Raw genomic sequence first — 20,026 nt, 5'->3', positions numbered from 1 at the left:
ACAGATTTTGGGCAGGCTTAGACTCATTCAACCAAAGAGAGATTTTGGGCAGGCTTAGACTCATTCATCCAAAGAGAGATTTTGGGCAGGCTTAGACTCATTCAACCAAAGAGAGATTTAGGGCAGGCTTAGACTCATTCATCCAAAGAGAGATTTTGGGCAGGCTTAGACTCATTCATCCAAAGAGAGATTTAGGGCAGGCTTAGACTCATTCATCCAAAGAGAGATTTTGGGCAGGCTTAGGCTCATTCATCCAAAGAGAGATTTTGGGCAGGCTTAGGCTCATTCATCCAAAGAGAGATTTCGGGCAGGCTTAGACTCATTCATCCAAAGAGAGATTTAGGGCAGGCTTAGACTCATTCATCCAAAGAGAGATTTAGGGCAGGCTTAGACTCATTCATCCAAAGAGAGATTTAGGGCAGGCTTAGACTCATTCATCCAAAGAGAGATTTCGGGCAGGCTTAGAAAGAGAGATTTAGGGCAGGCTTAGACTCATTCATCCAAAGAGAGATTTAGGGCAGGCTTAGACTCATTCATCCAAAGAGAGATTTCGGGCAGGCTTAGACTCATTCCACAAGACGACATTCAATGAAGTTAAAGACATGAGAAGCAGAGATGTTGCGAGGCAGAGATCATTAGAAAAAAGGGCAAAGTGAAGGTGTTAAAACATCCTTGTGGAAAAACTCTTTCCTGGTGGAATCAAAACATTTTGTATATCCGCAGGTGGAATCAAAACATTTTGTATATCCGCAGGTGGAATCAAAACATTTTGTATATCCGCAGGTGGAATCAAAACATTTTGTATATCCGCAGGTGGAATCAAAACATTTTGTATATCCGCAGGTGGAATCAAAACATTTTGTATATCCGCAGGTGGAATCAAAACATTTTGTATATCCGCAGGTGTAAAAAACTCCACAATCCTGTTGTAGCCATGTAGCCTGGTAAAAAAAAACATCCTGATCACGTGACCTCACATTCTGTTTCGCTCTACATATCAGTCTGGACTTACAGCCGCTCACATTGATTTCAGTGGGCGGGAGTACTTTCCTTGACAGACAACTCCTTCGACCAATCAGCAACGCCAAATACAGTACAATCCCAATCTACTCTGAAGAATCCAAATCCACTCGAAAGAACAGCGAAAACATATTTTTCGCCGAGAAACTCAGCTGCTGCATACTCCTGTTCTTGTATAATTGTTATTGGTCTATTTCTGCAATGACTGCACTTATGGCTGTATTTACTCCACTAACGTTAACGTTACCGCTCGTTGCTTCGGGGGATGCCATTACCGTTTTGCCGGTTACGGTGTCAACTAGGGATTCGTGGAAATGGCCGGGGCGGGTGGAAGTCCAGACTGACCCGTGGACCAAAACAGAATGTGAGTTCACGTGATCAGGATGGTTTTACCCGGCTAGTCCAGATGTGTCTGAGACTGACAGTTTGTAATATATACAATCAAACTATTTGAAATACATTACTTTGGAAAAACATGCAAGTCATGCTCTCAATCTGACTGAACCACATGACTTCCACACACTGGTGACACTTACTTCCTATCAGTCTGTGTTGTGGTTGCGTCTCCAGCAGGCGGCTGCTCCGAGGCTTTAGGCGGGTCCGACAGAGACAGTTTCTCCAGAGACACTGGACTCTCCTTGCTGCAGGACAGAGACAAACATGGAGGGTGAGAGTCACTTCTTACTAGTCTACAACAACAACATAGCTAAGCTCTCAGTAGGTAGGACCGAAGGTAAAGAACATGGAGGAATTGGACTTGTCAGTGAGCATCTCTGAGCAAGACACTGAATCCCATCCTGTTCTGTAGCCGGGGCCAAGAGAAATTGTCCCTATGGAGAATAAACTATCTTATATTATTCAGCTTTTGTGGATGTAACAAATTGTGACATCTTAAATTTAATTGAATTACTTGTTAGTTACAATGTTGGGAGTCATCACTCAAAAACAAAAAGGTATGGAAGCATAGGAATATCATTTTACTCATTACCCCCATGGCAGCTGTAATTTCGTTCCACTATTTATTTTGTGTTACACCCCCAAAACTGGCAACTTGCATTAAAAGAAAAAAGGGATAACTCATGTGAATTTCCTGTGTTTCTATCTGACAGATCAGTGGAATTGAATATTGCAGTCAAAATGTCCCTCAACCTTTGCTTGCTCGATCATACTGGGGATACTTTCACAGGGGCTGTCAAAATTGGCCAAAAATTTATTATAATATATTTTAATACTAAATACAACAACAAAAAAAAGCGTGCCCAAAGAGTGGCAAACCAATACAACCAGAGAGATTATATAAGGACTAGGGTATATTTATTTCAACATATATATATACAGTATATATATTTTTTCATATTTATTCAGTCGGTACTAGTACAGTAGTAGCCTACACTTTTGTAATGTTTTTAAATAACCAGCCAAACAATGTATGTTTTTTATGTTGCCCTCTTGGCCAGTTTTTTTTTTACCTGGTTAAATGTAAAATAATAATAATAATAATAATAATAATGTAATTTCAAATATTAATTTTTCATATTCGAATATTCTTTTCATTTTTATATTCGAATATATTCTTTGACAGCCCTAACTTTCACCCAGAGAAAGTAAAGTTTTTTGCCATTTCATTTATCATCTATGTCAGAGGTTCTCAAACTGTTTGTGGCTTCAGTACCCCCTTTACTGCCTGATGAAGACCCGTGAGGATCAAAACGTTGTATCTTTGTAATTAAAAACTCACCGTGGGGGCTTCAAAAACAGTGGGCGGATTATCCTTTCCTTTTTCTAGTTGTTAATTTTTTCCAGCACCTGTTGAAATAGACTTTTGGATGTGCATGCACTCTACTCTACTTCAGTACCCCCTTTCCCTGATTTCTGAATCCAAGTACCCCCTTTACCCGACTACAACATTCTGCTTAGAAAACTGAAAGAGAAAACTATAGCATATGATGCAATGACTGAATGATAACTCACCCTTTGAAGAATATAACATTATAAAATAAGAAATGGAGTGAAAGAGTTGCAATTGGATTCCACCTGAGCAGATTTATTTTAACTTTTTATTTATTTTCGTGGTTATTCTGACATTTTGAGAAAAGTAAAAAACACGCACATCCAGTTCGAATCGGGCAGGTGCAGAGCTGGAGAGAGGCTGGAACAGTGAATAAATAAAACAGCTCGCACACTGCATGGGCTCCAGTGAAAAGATTTATTGCACCGTTGGTAACGTTTCGAGCAGAGTCTGATGAAGAGCAGGCTGCTCGAAACGTTACCGACGGTGCAATAAATCTTTTCACTGGAGCCCATGCAGTGTGCAAGCTGTTTTATTTATTCATTATTCTGACATTTTCCCATTTTCCCATTTCTCTCAAGTACCCCCTGTAGTACCTCCACTTACCCCTAGGGGTATGCGTACCCCAGTTTGGGAACCATTCACCTATGCTAATGCTTATGTGTTCTTATGTCAACAGATGATGAAAAGTCGTCGGGAGATGAGGGTGGGAAATCTTTATTTTTCTTTTTTAGCATACTTTAATTTTAATCTAATATTTAGGGGGGTTGATAAGACAAGTAATGACTTACTTTGTTTGGTAACTACAATAGTATTGATTTGTTACACTACTTGCTAGTGAAAAAATAAAGAATATTACTGTAACAAATAACCACACACAGCTCTGTCCAGTTACAAGGTTGTTCTACTTTACCTTTTGAACTGTAAAAACATCTCAGGGAGATTTCTCTGCAGAGTACAAGAGAAGCTGCCAGGATTTACTTTATTTAGAAAAGCAAAACTGAATGAATCCAGTAATTTAAGTCCTGGTCCAGTCTATAATGACCTCAATGTGGTCATTATGTTTCAAATATAGATGTTTATACACAGACCCTCTTTTGATGTGTGACTGCAGAGTGGACCGGTCAAGGGAGAAGCGTTTTGTCAAGACGCAGCCATGTCAAACCTTTTGAGGTCAGCTTTCTTGTTGCCTTGGGCACTGGCCGTTTCTGAGGTGACGGCTGTGGGTGTGGCCGCGGCGGGGGTGGAGCTAGCACTGGCGGTCTTGTCGTCCTCCTCGCTGTCGGATCCCCCAGAGGAGCTGCTGTCCGAGGCCACAAGGGGCGCCTTCCTCCCTTCTCCCACCGGCCACGAACCAGAGGAGACACTGACCGCTGGACGGACAGACAGGATGAGTGTAATAAAGATGTGTTAACAAAACGAGTAAAAGTCCTTCAGAGTGGATAAAGATGTTTAAAATGTTTAAAAGAAGATATTTATTTTGAACTATGTTTTAAAATCCTAAAAAATATAGTAGAGATGCACCGATTGATGGGCACGTGACCGAAAATGGCCGATTTTCAGCTGATTGGCCACAACCGGCGACCTGTGCGGGTCAGTCTACATATCCAATTATGTGTGCCGGTCGGCTCCATCCCTTTTTTCACGTGACGTGCGTGCACCCGAAAGGAGCGAGACAGATGAGCTGCAGCCACCACACACATGCCAGCATCTCGGTGTGGAGATTTTTCACCGTCAGTGAATCAGACACAAAGCTCACAGTTTGTCAAACATGCAAGTCGAAAATAAGCCGCGGAGGAACAATTGGCCGAGTCCCGCTCGGCTGGAGTCCAGTCTGAGCTCACCTGCCTCTCCCTCTCTGCTCCCTTGGTGCTGCAGCACCCGGCCACAGTGCACCACAGCTGGCTTGGCGAGGTGAATGTGAGCATTGATGGAGCCCTGTGTCGAGTATACAGGAGAGGACTAGGCCTATTTGTTTCATATTGCGAATAGAACGACGAACATAATAATCAAACGCATTGGACTCAGTGTTCAAGGTTTTCTGTGCGTGGCGATTAAAGTAAATGCATGATAGCTGTGGGATATACTAGAATTTATTTTTTTATATTAATTGTATTTGCAAACAAAGAAAAGCTCTGTCCAGTAACCTGGAACACTTTTATTTTGAGATGTGTTTGAGTGAGATGGTCCTACCTCATGCAAATGATAAGAATTGTCACATCAATCTTAATTTTCTAATAAAGCAAAGTAAAAAAAATGTTTTGGGTAAGTTGTCAATTATTGTTCTTAGAAAGAAAATCGGAATTGGCCAAAATTGGTATCGGTGCATCCCTAGAATATAGGATAAAGATGTTTGCAACATTTTTGGAACTTGTTTTTATGCCCGAGTGGAACATACAACTCTAATAGTAATAATGGCAATAATAATGGAGGGGCGCTGCCTAGGTTCTCTGAAGGGAGGGCCCACACTGCCACACTTTGAAAACCCCTCCATTAACAATGAATGGGGGCCGCGGTAGTATGTGTGAAACCAATGTGTGACCTTATCACACAAGTGCCACTTGGTGGATAATTTATATGCCGAATTTACTGATGCCCCTTACTGAGTCAGAAAAATTATATGGAGAGGTATTATGCTTTTTAATAAGCGCGGCAACAATTAACTGCCAGGGGACCAGGTGTGATGTGCCTTCTGTGTGGCAGAGGTTAGGCTACATTTCATAAAGTTCCATCTTTCCTTGAATCTCATGAAGGAAGGATCAAGGAAAAATTACCTAATCGAGTCATCAAAACAGCTCCTTCTGTTCTTCATTGTGGGAATGTGTTCAAGAGACAAAGCTGTGTCTCACTTCAGTATCTCCACCAGAAGGAGCTAAGGAACAGCCAGGCTCTCAGGATCAAGGCGAACGCTCACCTCTCTTTTCGTGGTTTTGCTTCACTTGTTTATCTGTGTCCCTGCTGCCCGAGTCCACAGGAGAGCTGCATCTGGGACCCGACTCCGTACTGCAGAGAACCAGGAAGACCGTAAAACCTTTAACATGTTGTATTTGCACTACATGAAAACACAGTAAAACCTTTAACATGTCGTAATTTTTTTATTTTTTATTTAACCAGATAAGACATTTGAGATACAAGATCTCTTTTGCGAATGTGATCTGGCCAAGAAGGCAGCAATTACAAGCCAGGTTACAATCAACATAAATTACAGTACATATAAAGGAAACATAAAAACAGGGCTATAGAGCTGAAACATAAAATAAAAAAAAGCAAGGACAACCAAGTACATCATAAAATACCACATCCAAGGGTAATAAATAACACAGGATCAAGAACGTAAAAACATATGGCCTAAAAACAAAATTTACAGGTCAAAAAGGGCAAAGTAAAACTAGACATTACTGCAGGAGCAGCTTGAAGTAAGAACTTCAGATAGAGCATGTTTAAAACTCGACAGAGGAATGGAAGAGACCAGTTTTAAACGGGACTGCAGGTCGTTCCACTACAGGAAGACACAGTAAAACCTTTAACATGTTGTAATGCACTACAGTTGTTTAAAGGAGAATTTCGTTTTTTTTTTAACCTGGAGCCCTCTCCTCACATTAATTATTATCTGACGACTCACCCAGTGTTCTCCGCAGCAATTTGGACCGTCGTAGGCGTTGTTGTGATCGAAATAGTACTCCAAGCCAGTCCTTGAATGCGCTCTATCGGGGCCACATGGCAGCGTGCTCTTTCTCCATGTAAATAGACAGTTTTCTTCCCGTGTTCGACCCATATCGTCATTATATATATATAAAGAAACATCAGACTGCCAATCTCCCCCGGGCTATTTCCAGCGGTATTTACAGGGATCCCATTTCCTCATTTCGGGTCAGTGTCACCAACTCTCGTCAAGTCCCGCGAGACTTTCCTGCCGGCTGGCCTGTGGACCATACAGTCTATGATGTGGACTGACTTGACGAGAGTTGGTGACACTGACCCGAAATGAGGAAATAGGATCCTTGTAAATACCGCTGGAAATAGCCCGGGGGAGATTGGCAGTCTGATGTTTCTTTATATACCGTAATTTCCGCACTATAAGCCGCACCGGAGTATAAGCCGCAGCAGCAAAATTGCCTGTTTGTTACATATATAAGCCGCACCGGACTATAAGCCGCAGGTGTTTTAATGTTTTTTTTTTTTTTTTTTTATTGTGTTTTAATGTTTAATTACCATATGTAAGGGTTCGTGCACAGAGGGGATTGTCGGGAAAGAGATGGCTGTTTGAGGAAGCTCCCATTTATTAACATTTCAACAAAACAACATAACACAACACCACCTGTGTTTTTTTTTACAGTGCACACAGTGTCCGCGGTGTGGTGAAAAGAGGGCAAGAGAGGAAATTAAAACAGAAGTGGATTTATAGTTAGAAAGAGTGCTAAAGAAGAGAGAATTCCGTTTTTTATTTTATTTTTTGCTGAAAAAAATCCATAGATAAGCCGCACCGTTATATAAGCCGCAGGGGCCAAAAAACGGGGAAAAAGCCGCGGCTTATAGTCCGGAATTTACGGTATATATAATGACGATATGGGTCGACGGAGCTCAATTCTAGGACTGGCATGGACACTATTGATCTCCAAACAACGCGTAGGAGGCACAAAAATGCTGCGGAGAACACTGGGTGAGTCATCAGATAATTAATGTGAGGAGAGGGCTCCAGGTTAAAAAAAAAACGAAATTCTCCTTTAAGGAATAAGGAGTTTTGAATTTTGAAAATCTCCATTTCAAAATTCAAGCCCTTTCCTTTATTTCTTGGCTGAATTTGATGATGTTGGTCAGTGATCTGTGCTGATATTTGGTCAGCAATACAACTAGGTCAACATATAGCAATTTCTTTCTCACAATAGCTAAAATGAAAGTGGGTTTACAATAATATTCAGACTCCTTGTGCAATTCTAAAGCTAGAAACTACTCTTGTTAAAGAAGGTCCTGCTGAAAATCATGTATTCTACAATCATAGTCATATCCCTGTCATCAGTAGTGTAAACAGAGTTGGTAAACATATAAATCAAAATTGTCAAAACCAGAATAACATTATCCACATTAAGCCCTCCATATCACCATCTCCTGCCAGCTCGTCAGCACGGTCAGCTCTCCTTAATATGAGGTCAATAGTCAACAAGTCTTTTTTATGTAATGATTTTATTCTTTCAAATGATCTCGATTTTTTCATGGTCACAGAATCCTGGCTGTCACCAAATGACCATGCTGGTTATTGTTTTCTAAACCAGCCCAGACAAACAGGCAAGGGGGGTGGAATTGCCCTTTTTATAAAAAATAGTTTTAAATGCTCCAGCATTGATTTGGGACCGTTTAGTTCATTTGAAGCTCTTCCTTTCCTGATAAAAGGAGCTTCTCCTAGGGGAGGTACGGTGGTGCAGTGGTAAGCACTATCACCTCACAGCTCGAAGGTCGTGGGTTCGATTCCCACCTGGGGACGAGGTGAACGCTGAAGGAATGCGTGCCCGTCCGCATGTCCTCGAGGGGTCTGCAAAAGGGCCTTTCTGTGTGGAGTTTGCATGTTCTCCCCGTGCCTCCCGGGGGTTTCCTTCATATAGGAACCCCCTTCACAAAAACATGTAATATCCTGGTTGCTAATGTGGTTCCTCCTCTGGTCGTTAAGGGGCGCCTGTTCAGAGGGAGGGGAACTGGTTGGAATAGCGTGAACCTCCCACGTGCTATGTCCTACCGGTGAAGCTTCCTCTGTCAGGTGAAAAAGAAGCGGCTGGCTGACTGCCCACGTCTCGGAGGAAGCATGGAGCCAGTCTCGGCTCTCCCCAGATCGGCAGAGGATGGAGTAGCAACCAGGATTGAGAAATCAAGTGAGCACTATTGGGGGATAAAATGGGATAAAAAATAGGGGGGGGGAAAAAAAAAGAAAAAGAAAAAAAAAGGAGATTCTCCTTTTCTTTGCCTGTTAATTTATAGACCACCCAGATATGATCCTAACTTCTTAAATGAATTTGCTGAATTACTGTCATCAATTCTGCCAAGATTTGATAGTTTTATGATTGCTGGAGATTTTAATATCCACGTCTGCTGCCCTGGCGACACCCTGGGCCGTGAGTTTCTATGTCTTACTGAGTCTTTTAATCTTGCACGTGCTTTGACTGGGCCTACTCATTCGAGAGGGCACACTCTAGATTTACTACTATGCCACGGCATATCTGTTCCAGTTGTTGATTGTATGGATGCCTGTAACTCTGACCACCAGTGTCTTTTGTTCAACTTGATGTTGCCCTGTGCTACATGCATCACAGTTCCAAAATCTAGATCTAGAATTTGTAACTCTTCCTCTGCTGCTAAATTTAATACCGCTTTTAACCCCCCCCCCCCCCCCCCCCCCTCTGGCTCTCTGGCTCGCCTCCCTCTGCGTGCAAGCTTTTAAATGAGTTTAATAATATATGTTCCTCCATTTTAGATGTGATCGCTCCTTTTAAGAGCAGAAAATCGAGTCGTTTCTCGATGCCCTGGATAAATGAAAACATTTGGGTGCTGAAACAGAAATGCTGCAAGGTGGAGCGCTTATGGAAAAAAACAAAGCTCACAGTTCACCTGGAGCATCTTAGGTCTCTTCTTAAGTCTTTTAATGCAGAGGTTAAACATTCCAGATCCTTGTACTTTGCTTCATTAATTGAAACAAATCGGTCAAATCCAAGAATTTTATTCAACATTGTGTCATTGATCCTCCCCAGGGCCAGATAGTAGATGCCTCCACTGAGAAATGTGAAGCATTTCTTTCCTTCTTTGCCCAGAAAGTTTTAAACATTAGAAATGGCATCTTTCCTCCAGCTTCACCAGTTATTGTTGAGAAGCCCTGTGCAGTTTCGTTCCACTCTTTTATCCCAATTACACCATCGGCACTGTCTGATTTTATAATGAAAATGAATCCCTCAATCTGCCCCTTAGATATCTTTCCAGTAACATTTTTAAAGGAGGTTTTTTCTACAGTATCCCCCTCCATTCTTCAAATTTTAAATTGCTCTCTGTCTTCTGGCTGTGTTCCTGAATCCTTTAAAACGGCTCTGGTTGAACCTCTTTTAACTCATTGAGTGCCAGCCACTTTTGGAGAACGGACGCTCCCAGTGCCAGAGTTTCAGAGCGTTTTCAGTGATTTCTCGAGGCCCACAGAATATTGTGTGATATTACTATGTAAACACCGAACACGCAAAAAGAACAAGGAGACTCTATTGTATCATCAGCAAAAAAAAGTTTATTGATACCATTTTCCGTTCTTTAGTTATCAGCCGGAGAAGATAGGTCAAAAACAGCAAAAACAGGCATTTCCATCTAGAAGCTGAGATATTCAGCCTTTTGTGAAATGAAGCATTTCAAGCACCTTCACTGACTCTAGCTAATATTTTCTGATGTAGTGACGTGGTGTAGTTGTGTGCTGCCCTGCGTGCCCCACCCCCCTCTCCCCCACTCAGCTGCAAACTCCTCCCCACACTAGTAACACACAGCCTCACGCACCCAGCGTCTATTTTCGGAGTGCTTTTTGTGCGCCGCCTCCCAGGCAGCGCGACAAGGAAATGCCAACCCGGACTGCAGGGAAAGGTTTGGCACTTCGGCGTCGGGTGCTGCCTTTCTGGCGGCTAATCGTGTGAAGAAACTATGCAGACAGACAGACAGAGGCAGAGGAGCTCAGTTGTGTGCGCGGATTGACTGATGTTGGCAGGCACCGTCAGCTGCAGCCAGAGCAATCTACATGGCTCTGGGCTGCAGCATGAGCGGTTTCTCTTTGATCACGGGGCTTTTTCAGGCTGTATTCCGGACATTTCTCTAATCTGGAGAGCACTGTCGCCACCTGATGAGTCCGTAAAATAGGTTATACAGCTTCAATAGCTACAATATTTGTACAGGACATACATAAGGCTTTGATCCACGTCCCACCGTCAAAAAAGGCAATTGACGACAGCTATCGTCTTTGGCACTCTACGTTACTAATTACTTTGACGACAGGCGTCGTCATTGGCACTCAATGAGTTAAAAAAGCCTTCTCTTGATTCCTCTGATTTTAATAATTTTAGGCCTATTTCTAAACTCCCATTTTTAGCTAAAGTTTTAGAAAAGGCAGAAGCAGATCAACTAATTCCTTTTATCTATGACAACGATTTGTTCGAGAAATTTCAGTTCAGAAAAAACCATAGCACTGAAACTGCTCTTCTCAGGGTCATGAATGACTTATTGCTATCCGCCGACTCTTGCCACAAATCAATTCTTGTTCTCCTGGACATAAGTGCAGCATTTGATACTGTCGACCATGACATCCTCTTGGACCGTCTTGAGAACTGGGTCGGTATTAGTGGCACTGCCCTAAATTGGTGCAGATCTTACCTGAAAGACAGATGTTTTAGTGTGGGTATTGCTGATTTTAGATCCACTTCAAAGCTTGTTCACTGTGGGGTGCCCCAAGGCTTTGTACTTGGACCAATCTTTTTTGCAGTTTATATGCTCCCGCTGGGTCTCCTTATTCGCAGACACAATATTAGTTTCCACTTACCACTTACGGTGGTGCAGTGGTAAGCGCTGTCACCTCACAGCTCGAAGGTCCTGGGTTCGATTCCCACCTGGGACGCTGTGAACGCTGAAGGAATGCGTGCCCGTCCACATGTCCTCGAGTGCCCACCGCCCGGGTGGGGTCGTCAAAAGGGCCTTTCTGTGTGGAGTTTGCATGTTCTCCCCGTGCCTCCCGGGGGTTTCCTTCATATAGGAACCCCTTCACCAAAACATGCAATACCCTGGTTGCTGATGTGGTGCCTCCTCTGGTCGTTAAGGGCGCCTGTTCAGAGGGAGGGGAACTCGTTGGAATAGCGTGATCCTCCCACGTGCTATGTCCTACCGGTGAAGCTTCCCCTGTCAGGTGAAAAGAAGCGGCTGGCTAACTGCCCATGTCTCGGAGGAAGCATGGAGCCAGTTTTCGGCTCTCCCCAGATCGGCAGAGGGTGGAACAGCAACCAGGATAAAAAAAAAAAAAAAAAATAGCACTAATGGGGGATAAAAATGGGGAAAAAAAGAAAAAAAAAAGTTTTTTATCACCTCAGAAACATCTCAAAAATCTGTTCATTTCTGTCTCCCAAAAACCTGGAAACGGTTATTCATGCTTTCATTACCAGTCGATTGGACTACTGTAATTCCCTGCTGTCTGGCATCAGCAAAAAATCCATCTCCCGCCTCCAGCTCATCCAAAAATCTGCTGCCAGGATTTTAACTCGGACCAGGAAACAAGACGACATTTCACCAGTCCTGGCCACTTTACACTGGCTACCTGTTGTTTTTAGAATTGATTTTAAGATTTTATTGATTGCCTATAAAGCCCAGAGAGGACTTGCCCCAAGCTACTTATCCGAGCTTTTAGTGCCCTATGCCCCTCCACCCCCTGAGATCATCAGATGCGGCAGCACTTGTTGATCCGAGGTCCAGATAAATTCAGAAAGGAGACAGAGCTTTTGCGGTCAGGGCTCCCAGACTCTGGAACGACTTGCCTGAGGAGATCAGGGCCGCAAACTCTGTCTCATCTTTTAAATCACTGTTAAAAACCCACCTGTTAAAAACCGCTTTTCAGTGATTTTAGGCATTTTAGGTCATTTTATTTTCTGTTCTTAAAGCAGCTACGTGCAAGATTTTCGATTGTTATTAAACAGTCTAAATTTAATATCAATGCATCACATCTTACCTCTAATAGTAGACGAGACCAACGCAGAGTAGTCTCGCTTGAACCCCGAGTGAATCGGCCAGTGTTAGTCTGTCTGTGGCCAGGGAAGATCAGGAAGTGAAATGAAACGGTTTGCAGCAGCCACTTCGGCCATAACCACAAAATAACTTCCAAAAAACCTGTTAGAATATAACGAGAGATGTTCGCGAGAGTATGCATGGCGTTCTGATTGTTTATGGTATGTTGCTAGGCAGCGTGAACGGGGTAGGCAGGCAGCTGCGTTTCACTTCCGGGTTTCACTTCCGGGTTTATCCGGTCCGGCGGTAAGGAGAGAGAGAGCCCCCTGTTGACGCGAGTTTAGACAGACACAGACTTAATAATCATCTAAGGGAGCAATCTCCGATTCACACGGCTTTGGTCTCAGCTACTATTATAGGTAAGATGTGATGCATCAATATTGTAATTATACTGTTTAATAACAATCGAAAATCTTGCTCGTAGCTGCTTTAATGTGATTCATTTTTGTCTTTTAATGGTCATTTATGTGGTTTTTATCCTGCTTTATTATTGTGCATTTTAAATTGTCTTGCCTGTTTTTATTGTAAAGCACTTTGTAACTGTGTTTTGAAAAGTGCTATATAAATAAAGTTTATTATTATTATTACCGTATTACTAAATTAATAAAATTAATAAATCAAATTAATAATTAATGTCAGTAAATTTCAGTTACGCTGCTGAACAGGCCAACAGGTTTGACTCTCACCCGCAGAAAGGCTGGAACTCTGTGAAGTTGGCCCAGCCCGTCTCCTGGGGGTCTCCTCCGCTCCCAGTTGAGCCGTCCCACCCTCCTGGAGTTTGGGTTGCCGCAGTCCCTCCAGAGTCCCCAAAACTTGCTGTCCAGCCGGGATCTGGAGACCAAACAAAAATGCACAAGGTTCTAGAAAATAAATAGATCCAAGATGTTGAAGTGTTGGTGCAAGTATAAAAGAACTTCTGCTGTACTGTGTAGGTCTTTGCCGTCCTCCCGTCTACCTCCATCTGAGACATTCTGTGCAGAGTCCTCGTCCTCGTCGGATTCAGACCCGCGATCTCGCTCCCGGCCGCCATTCTCCAGGCTGCTCCTGGAGCTTCCCTCTGAGGGGTGGGATACCCCAAACCTGGTGGAGAGGTACAGCAGAGAGAAGTGGAAGAGAGGTTGATTTATGGTAGGGTGCTCCACATCTTTGATAAGTGTCTCTCGACAGAGATAAAAGAGTCGTTTTTAATTTATACTTTGACAAAAGGTGTCAGTCATCTCCACGGTAAAAAAAAGCCGGCCTCTCCCGCCCCCTCCTCCCAGGAACAGTGTGTCTCGCCTCCTCAGCTTCACTCCGGAGAAGTTAACTGCTGTAATATTTTCATCTTCTTGAGTTCAAAATCTTCAAATCTCTGTAAAAACATCTTGCCCGGGTCCTAAATGCCAAAAAGAAACACGTGCCCTCATATCTGTATCTCCCCGCATCGGTTTGACGGCTCGCTCCTCTTTTCAGAGACTCTCTCCGCTCCTCCAGACCTCCACTCAGCCCACACCGAGCCCTGTCTGTTTTTGCCAGGGAGTCAGCTGCTCGCCCAGGCAAGCTGCCTGTCAGACACCGCTACACTGACGGAACTCTCTCTCTAGCGAATCAAAGTGCGCGACAAAATATGACATACATAACAAGATTCTCCAGGTACGCAACACAAAAGAAGTGTCGAGAGACACATTTTTCTGTCGTTAAAGACGTCATATCATATCTGTCGAGAGACCGTTTCAAAAGTGTCAAGCGACGAAGCATAAATTGGGCTTAAGAGAGAGAAAGGCTTTCTGAGTAGAGAGCTAAAAAAAAGTTTTTTTTTTCAAATTACCTTAATCTAGATTTGACTTGTGTTGCATAGTTTATCTCCTTCTCCTCCCAAATGTCCTCTTCCTCATCAGCATCGTCAAACTGGCGTATCCTCTCTTTACAGCACGCTTCAAAAGCAGCCGCATTGGCCTGCGTTCATAGAAAGAAAAAAAATCTCAGATCATTGTTGAGCATTTTTAGATGATTCGATTTTAGACATGTCCAGAAGCAAAGCATCAAAACCTTTGGTAGAGATGAATCAACACAGACTTCCAAATATCTCAACAACAGAGAAAGATGTAAGAAAGCACTGGAGGTATTACCTGAACTCCTACTAAGTTAACAGCCAAAATATAAACAACTGTGGGATTTGCCCTTAAGTTAACTTTGCCCTTAACTCTGATTCTGGCAAAAATATCAAAGAACAAAGCAAAAAAAAAAAAAAAAACTTACACTATTATCATCAGCATCTAGATTGAAGTTTATTTCGGCAATTCTGTCAAACGTGGCACTGGGGAAAGAGAAACAGTAGAATGTCAAAACGTGAGCCGACTTCATACAAAGGCTAAATTAAACTTTAATATCTGTGGGATGACTGGGTCATTACAGCAGAAAAAAATTAATACAACTATGAACGATAATACCACACAAATGAAACAAACAGAACATTTCCAACATAATACAACAAATAAAGAAGCAGTGTGTCTGCTTAGATACACAGATCAAAGCTTACTCCCCATACGCCCCCCCCCCCCCCCCCCCCCACGGCCAGGAGAGGCAAAGCACTGTGTAGTGTGTAGAGACTCTTCTCTTACTTGATATTTTCATCATGCTCGCTGAACTCCTCATCATTGAACCCAAACTGATCCACAAAGTTGGCAGTCATCTGTTGGATCTGATAGTCGGAAAAGGCCTGGGAAAATCAAAGGGCAATATATGCGACTATGTTCTGGACTCTAGTGTTAGGTATAGGTACCGTATGTTCTGGACTCTAGTGTTTAGTGCAGATAGAGAAGGACAAGTATAGGTACCGTATGTTCTGGACTCTAGTGTTTAGTGCAGATAGAGAAGGATAGGTATAGGTACCGTATGTTCTGGACTCTAGTGTTTAGTGCAGATAGAGAAGGATAGGTATAGGTACCGTATGTTCTGGACTCTAGTGTTTAGTGGAGATAGAGATGGATAGGTATAGGTACCGTATGTTCTGGACTCTAGTGTTTAGTGCAGATAGAGATGGATAGGTATAGGTACCGTATGTTCTGGACTCTAGTGTTTAGTGCAGATAGAGAAGGACAAGTATAGGTACCGTATGTTCTGGACTCTAGTGTTTAGTGCAGATAGAGAAGGATAGGTATAGGTACCGTATGTTCTGGACTCTAGTGTTTAGTGCAGATAGAGAAGGATAGGTATAGGTACCGTATGTTCTGGACTCTAGTGTTTAGTGCAGATAGAGAAGGATAGATATAGGTACCGTATGTTCTGGACTCTAGTGTTAGGTATAGGTACCGTATGTTCTGGACTCTAGTGTTTAGTGGAGATAGAGAAGGATAGGTATAGGTACCGTATGTTCTGGACTCTAGTGTTTAGTGGAGATAGAGAAGGATAGGTATAGGTACCGTATGTTCTGGACTCTAGTGTTTAGTGCAGATAGAGAAGGATAGGTATAGGTACCGTATGTTCTGGACTCTAGTGTTTAGTGCAGATAGAGATGGATAGGTATAGGTACCGTATGTTCTGGACTCTAGTGTTTAGTGCAGATAGAGAAGGACAGGTATAGGTACCGTATGTTCTGGACTCTAGTGTTTAGTGCAGATAGAGAAGGACAAGTATAGGTACCGTATGTTCTGGACTCTAGTGTTTAGTGCAGATAGAGAAGGACAAGTATAGGTACCGTATGTTCTGGACTCTAGTGTTTAGTGCAGATAGAGAAGGACAAGTATAGGTACCGTATGTTCTGGACTCTAGTGTTTAGTGGAGATAGAGATGGATAGGTATAGGTACCGTATGTTCTGGACTCTAGTGTTTAGTGCAGATAGAGATGGATAGGTATAGGTACGGTATGTTCTGGACTCTAGTGTTTAGTGGAGATAGAGATGGATAGGTATAGGTACCGTATGTTCTGGACTCTAGTGTTTAGTGCAGATAGAGATGGATAGGTATAGGTACCGTATGTTCTGGACTCTAGTGTTTAGTGCAGATAGAGATGGATAGGTATAGGTACCGTATGTTCTGGACTCTAGTGTTTAGTGCAGATAGAGAAGGACAAGTATAGGTACCGTATGTTCTGGACTCTAGTGTTTAGTGCAGATAGAGAAGGATAGGTATAGGTACCGTATGTTCTGGACTCTAGTGTTTAGTGCAAATAGAGAAGGACAAGTATAGGTACCGTATGTTCTGGACTCTAGTGTTTAGTGGAGATAGAGATGGATAGGTATAGGTACCGTATGTTCTGGACTCTAGTGTTTAGTGCAGATAGAGAAGGATAGGTATAGGTACCGTATGTTCTGGACTCTAGTGTTTAGTGCAGATAGAGAAGGATAGGTATAGGTACCGTATGTTCTGGACTCTAGTGTTTAGTGCAGATAGAGAAGGATAGGTATAGCTACCGTATGTTCTGGACTCTAGTGTTAGGTATAGGTACCGTATGTTCTGGACTCTAGTGTTTAGTGGAGATAGAGAAGGATAGGTATAGGTACCGTATGTTCTGGACTCTAGTGTTTAGTGCAGATAGAGATGGATAGGTATAGGTACCGTATGTTCTGGACTCTAGTGTTTAGTGCAGATAGAGAAGGACAAGTATAGGTACCGTATGTTCTGGACTCTAGTGTTTAGTGCAGATAGAGAAGGACAAGTATAGGTACCGTATGTTCTGGACTCTAGTGTTTAGTGCAGATAGAGAAGGACAAGTATAGGTACCGTATGTTCTGGACTCTAGTGTTTAGTGCAGATAGAGAAGGACAAGTATAGGTACCGTATGTTCTGGACTCTAGTGTTTAGTGCAGATAGAGAAGGACAAGTATAGGTACCGTATGTTCTGGACTCTAGTGTTTAGTGCAGATAGAGATGGATAGGTATAGGTACCGTATGTTCTGGACTCTAGTGTTTAGTGCAGATAGAGATGGATAGGTATAGGTACCGTATGTTCTGGACTCTAGTGTTTAGTGCAGATAGAGATGGATAGGTATAGGTACCGTATGTTCTGGACTCTAGTGTTTAGTGCAGATAGAGATGGATAGGTATAGGTACCGTATGTTCTGGACTCTAGTGTTTCGTGCAGATAGAGAAGGACAAGTATAGGTACCGTATGTTCTGGACTCTAGTGTTTAGTGCAGATAGAGAAGGACAAGTATAGGTACCGTATGTTCTGGACTCTAGTGTTTAGTGGAGATAGAGATGGATAGGTATAGGTACCGTATGTTCTGGACTCTAGTGTTTAGTGCAGATAGAGAAGGATAGGTATAGGTACCGTATGTTCTGGACTCTAGTGTTTAGTGCAGATAGAGAAGGATAGGTATAGGTACCGTATGTTCTGGACTCTAGTGTTTAGTGCAGATAGAGAAGGATAGGTATAGGTACCGTATGTTCTGGACTCTAGTGTTTAGTGCAGATAGAGAAGGATAGGTATAGGTACCGTATGTTCTGGACTCTAGTGTTTAGTGGAGATAGAGATGGATAGGTATAGGTACCGTATGTTCTGGACTCTAGTGTTTAGTGGAGATAGAGATGGATAGGTATAGGTACCGTATGTTCTGGACTCTAGTGTTTAGTGGAGATAGAGATGGATAGGTATAGGTACCGTATGTTCTGGACTCTAGTGTTTAGTGCAGATAGAGATGGATAGGTATAGGTACCGTATGTTCTGGACTCTAGTGTTTAGTGCAGATAGAGAAGGATAGGTATAGGTACCGTATGTTCTGGACTCTAGTGTTTAGTGGAGATAGAGATGGATAGGTATAGGTACCGTATGTTCTGGACTCTAGTGTTTAGTGCAGATAGAGAAGGATAGGTATAGGTACCGTATGTTCTGGACTCTAGTGTTTAGTGCAGATAGAGAAGGACAAGTATAGGTACCGTATGTTCTGGACTCTAGTGTTTAGTGCAGATAGAGAAGGATAGGTATAGGTACCGTATGTTCTAGACTCTAGTGTTTAGTGGAGATAGAGATGGATAGGTATAGGTGCTGTATGTTTGTCATGCTGGTGCGTCCCGTCCTACCTGTTGGAGAGACAGGTCGTTGGGGAAGGGGCTCTCCATGTCGTCGTCCTCACTGGAGGAGTGCATGTTGTGGGTGCTCACCTGAAACACGCCACATGACCACAGGGTGGACGGGATTATTTAACCGACTCCATGTTCCCAGCCCACATCAGCTTACAAGACACATGATGTTGCAATTTGTGTAGAATAAACCTATTAGAAAAAAGTACTTTCCCAGGCAGGCTTTACTAACATTGTGGCACACACAAAAATCCACCTACTCTGAAATATGTCTTTCATAACCATCTAACAAAACAAAATAGAATTCACTTTGATATAAAGCAAACTTCTCAGCTCATCATATAAAAAGGACAATTAAACATAACATTTAACGTTTCTCCAAAACTACATTGCAAACTTTCTCTCAGGGCGGGTTCACACCAGAAAGTCTGGGTACTTGGTTCGGGCCAGAGAAGAGGATGATACATTGTTTTGTTTTTCAGCTGGTTCGGTTTGCGTTCACAAGGCCAAAATCCACTAGTCCTGCCCACACGAACCAAAGTCACGTGGGCAGAAATCTCATTCTGTTATTGGCCATACTGACTTCCTCCCGACAGTTTACGTTGAGGCCATCGGCCATTGTGGATGATGTGGCACTATGCGACACAGAGTTACTCCATGTCAGAAAATAAAGATGGACGCACGTCGTTTAACCAGTCAATTTATGTCTGTTTATTTAGACAATTATATGTCAATAGAACAGTAAACATTACAGACTCCACATTTGTCCCCTGCCACTAGTAATTTTTGTCTGTTTGTGATGTCGCTGGTAACGAGACGAGATAAGCTAGCTAATTGCTACAGCTAGCAAGCAGCTTCTTCTTCCGCGGGAGCTTCCAAAACAGGAAATAACCAAAAAAATCAACACAAAAAATCATGTGCTTCCTCTGAGAGTTCGCTTGAGAGCGGACCGAGACCACCTCTCAAAGGCGAACCAGAGCGCGGTTTTTAGTCCGCACCAGAGTTCGAGTAGGAGCGTTCACACCGACCCTATGGACCGTACTAAAGGGGAAAGGTCCGATAGACCGGACTAAACAAGGCTGGTGTGAACCCGCCCTCAAACTCTTTCCTCTTGTGATGTGCCACTGAACCTTCCTGTTACTATAACTACTGAAATAGTTAAGTCTCATCTTACAGAGCATACAAACTATACTGAACATTTTGCAAATGCATTTTCTTGAAGCACAAACAGAATAATAATAACCAAGAGAGTAGGGCTGTCACTTTTTCTTCGAAATTTGAAAGTTACTTTGAACATGGGGAAAAAAATAACATTCAAGGTGTTAATTACCGGTTTGAAAAAATGTTACGCCTTTTTTTTCAACCCTGGCGCGCGGGGGACGTGCGGGGGCGGCGTTAAACAAGTGCACCTTACACCCAGTTCAGAGAAGCAGTAGAAGCAGTTGG

The 20,026-nt window shown here is 42.8% G+C and overlaps 1 protein-coding gene across 4 annotated transcripts in view; it reads right to left on the bottom strand.

The window, feature by feature from the left end:
• The window catches only part of LOC310772427 (serine/threonine-protein phosphatase 6 regulatory subunit 2-like), a 146,514-nt gene that overhangs the window by 6,896 nt on the left and 119,592 nt on the right, over positions 1-20,026 (bottom strand). For all 4 annotated transcript variants that reach the window (XM_083632237.1, XM_083632238.1, XM_083632239.1 and 1 more), the window contains 9 exons: positions 18,581-18,661; positions 15,181-15,278; positions 14,819-14,876; positions 14,388-14,515; positions 13,506-13,660; positions 13,267-13,411; positions 5,724-5,812; positions 3,975-4,182; positions 1,557-1,661 (listed from right to left, as the gene is read on the bottom strand). In XM_083632237.1, coding sequence (XP_083488363.1) covers positions 1,557-1,661; positions 3,975-4,182; positions 5,724-5,812; positions 13,267-13,411; positions 13,506-13,660; positions 14,388-14,515; positions 14,819-14,876; positions 15,181-15,278; positions 18,581-18,661 — 1,067 coding nt within the window. The remainder of the gene's footprint in view (positions 1-1,556; positions 1,662-3,974; positions 4,183-5,723; positions 5,813-13,266; positions 13,412-13,505; positions 13,661-14,387; positions 14,516-14,818; positions 14,877-15,180; positions 15,279-18,580; positions 18,662-20,026) is intronic.

Source organism: Poromitra crassiceps (genome assembly GCF_964638095.1).
Source record: "Poromitra crassiceps genome assembly, chromosome: 2".
In the NCBI taxonomy this organism is placed as follows: Eukaryota; Metazoa; Chordata; class Actinopteri; order Beryciformes; family Melamphaidae; genus Poromitra; species Poromitra crassiceps.
Note: the sequence above shows the minus strand (reverse complement) of the source record. Positions and strands in the feature narration are given on the sequence as shown.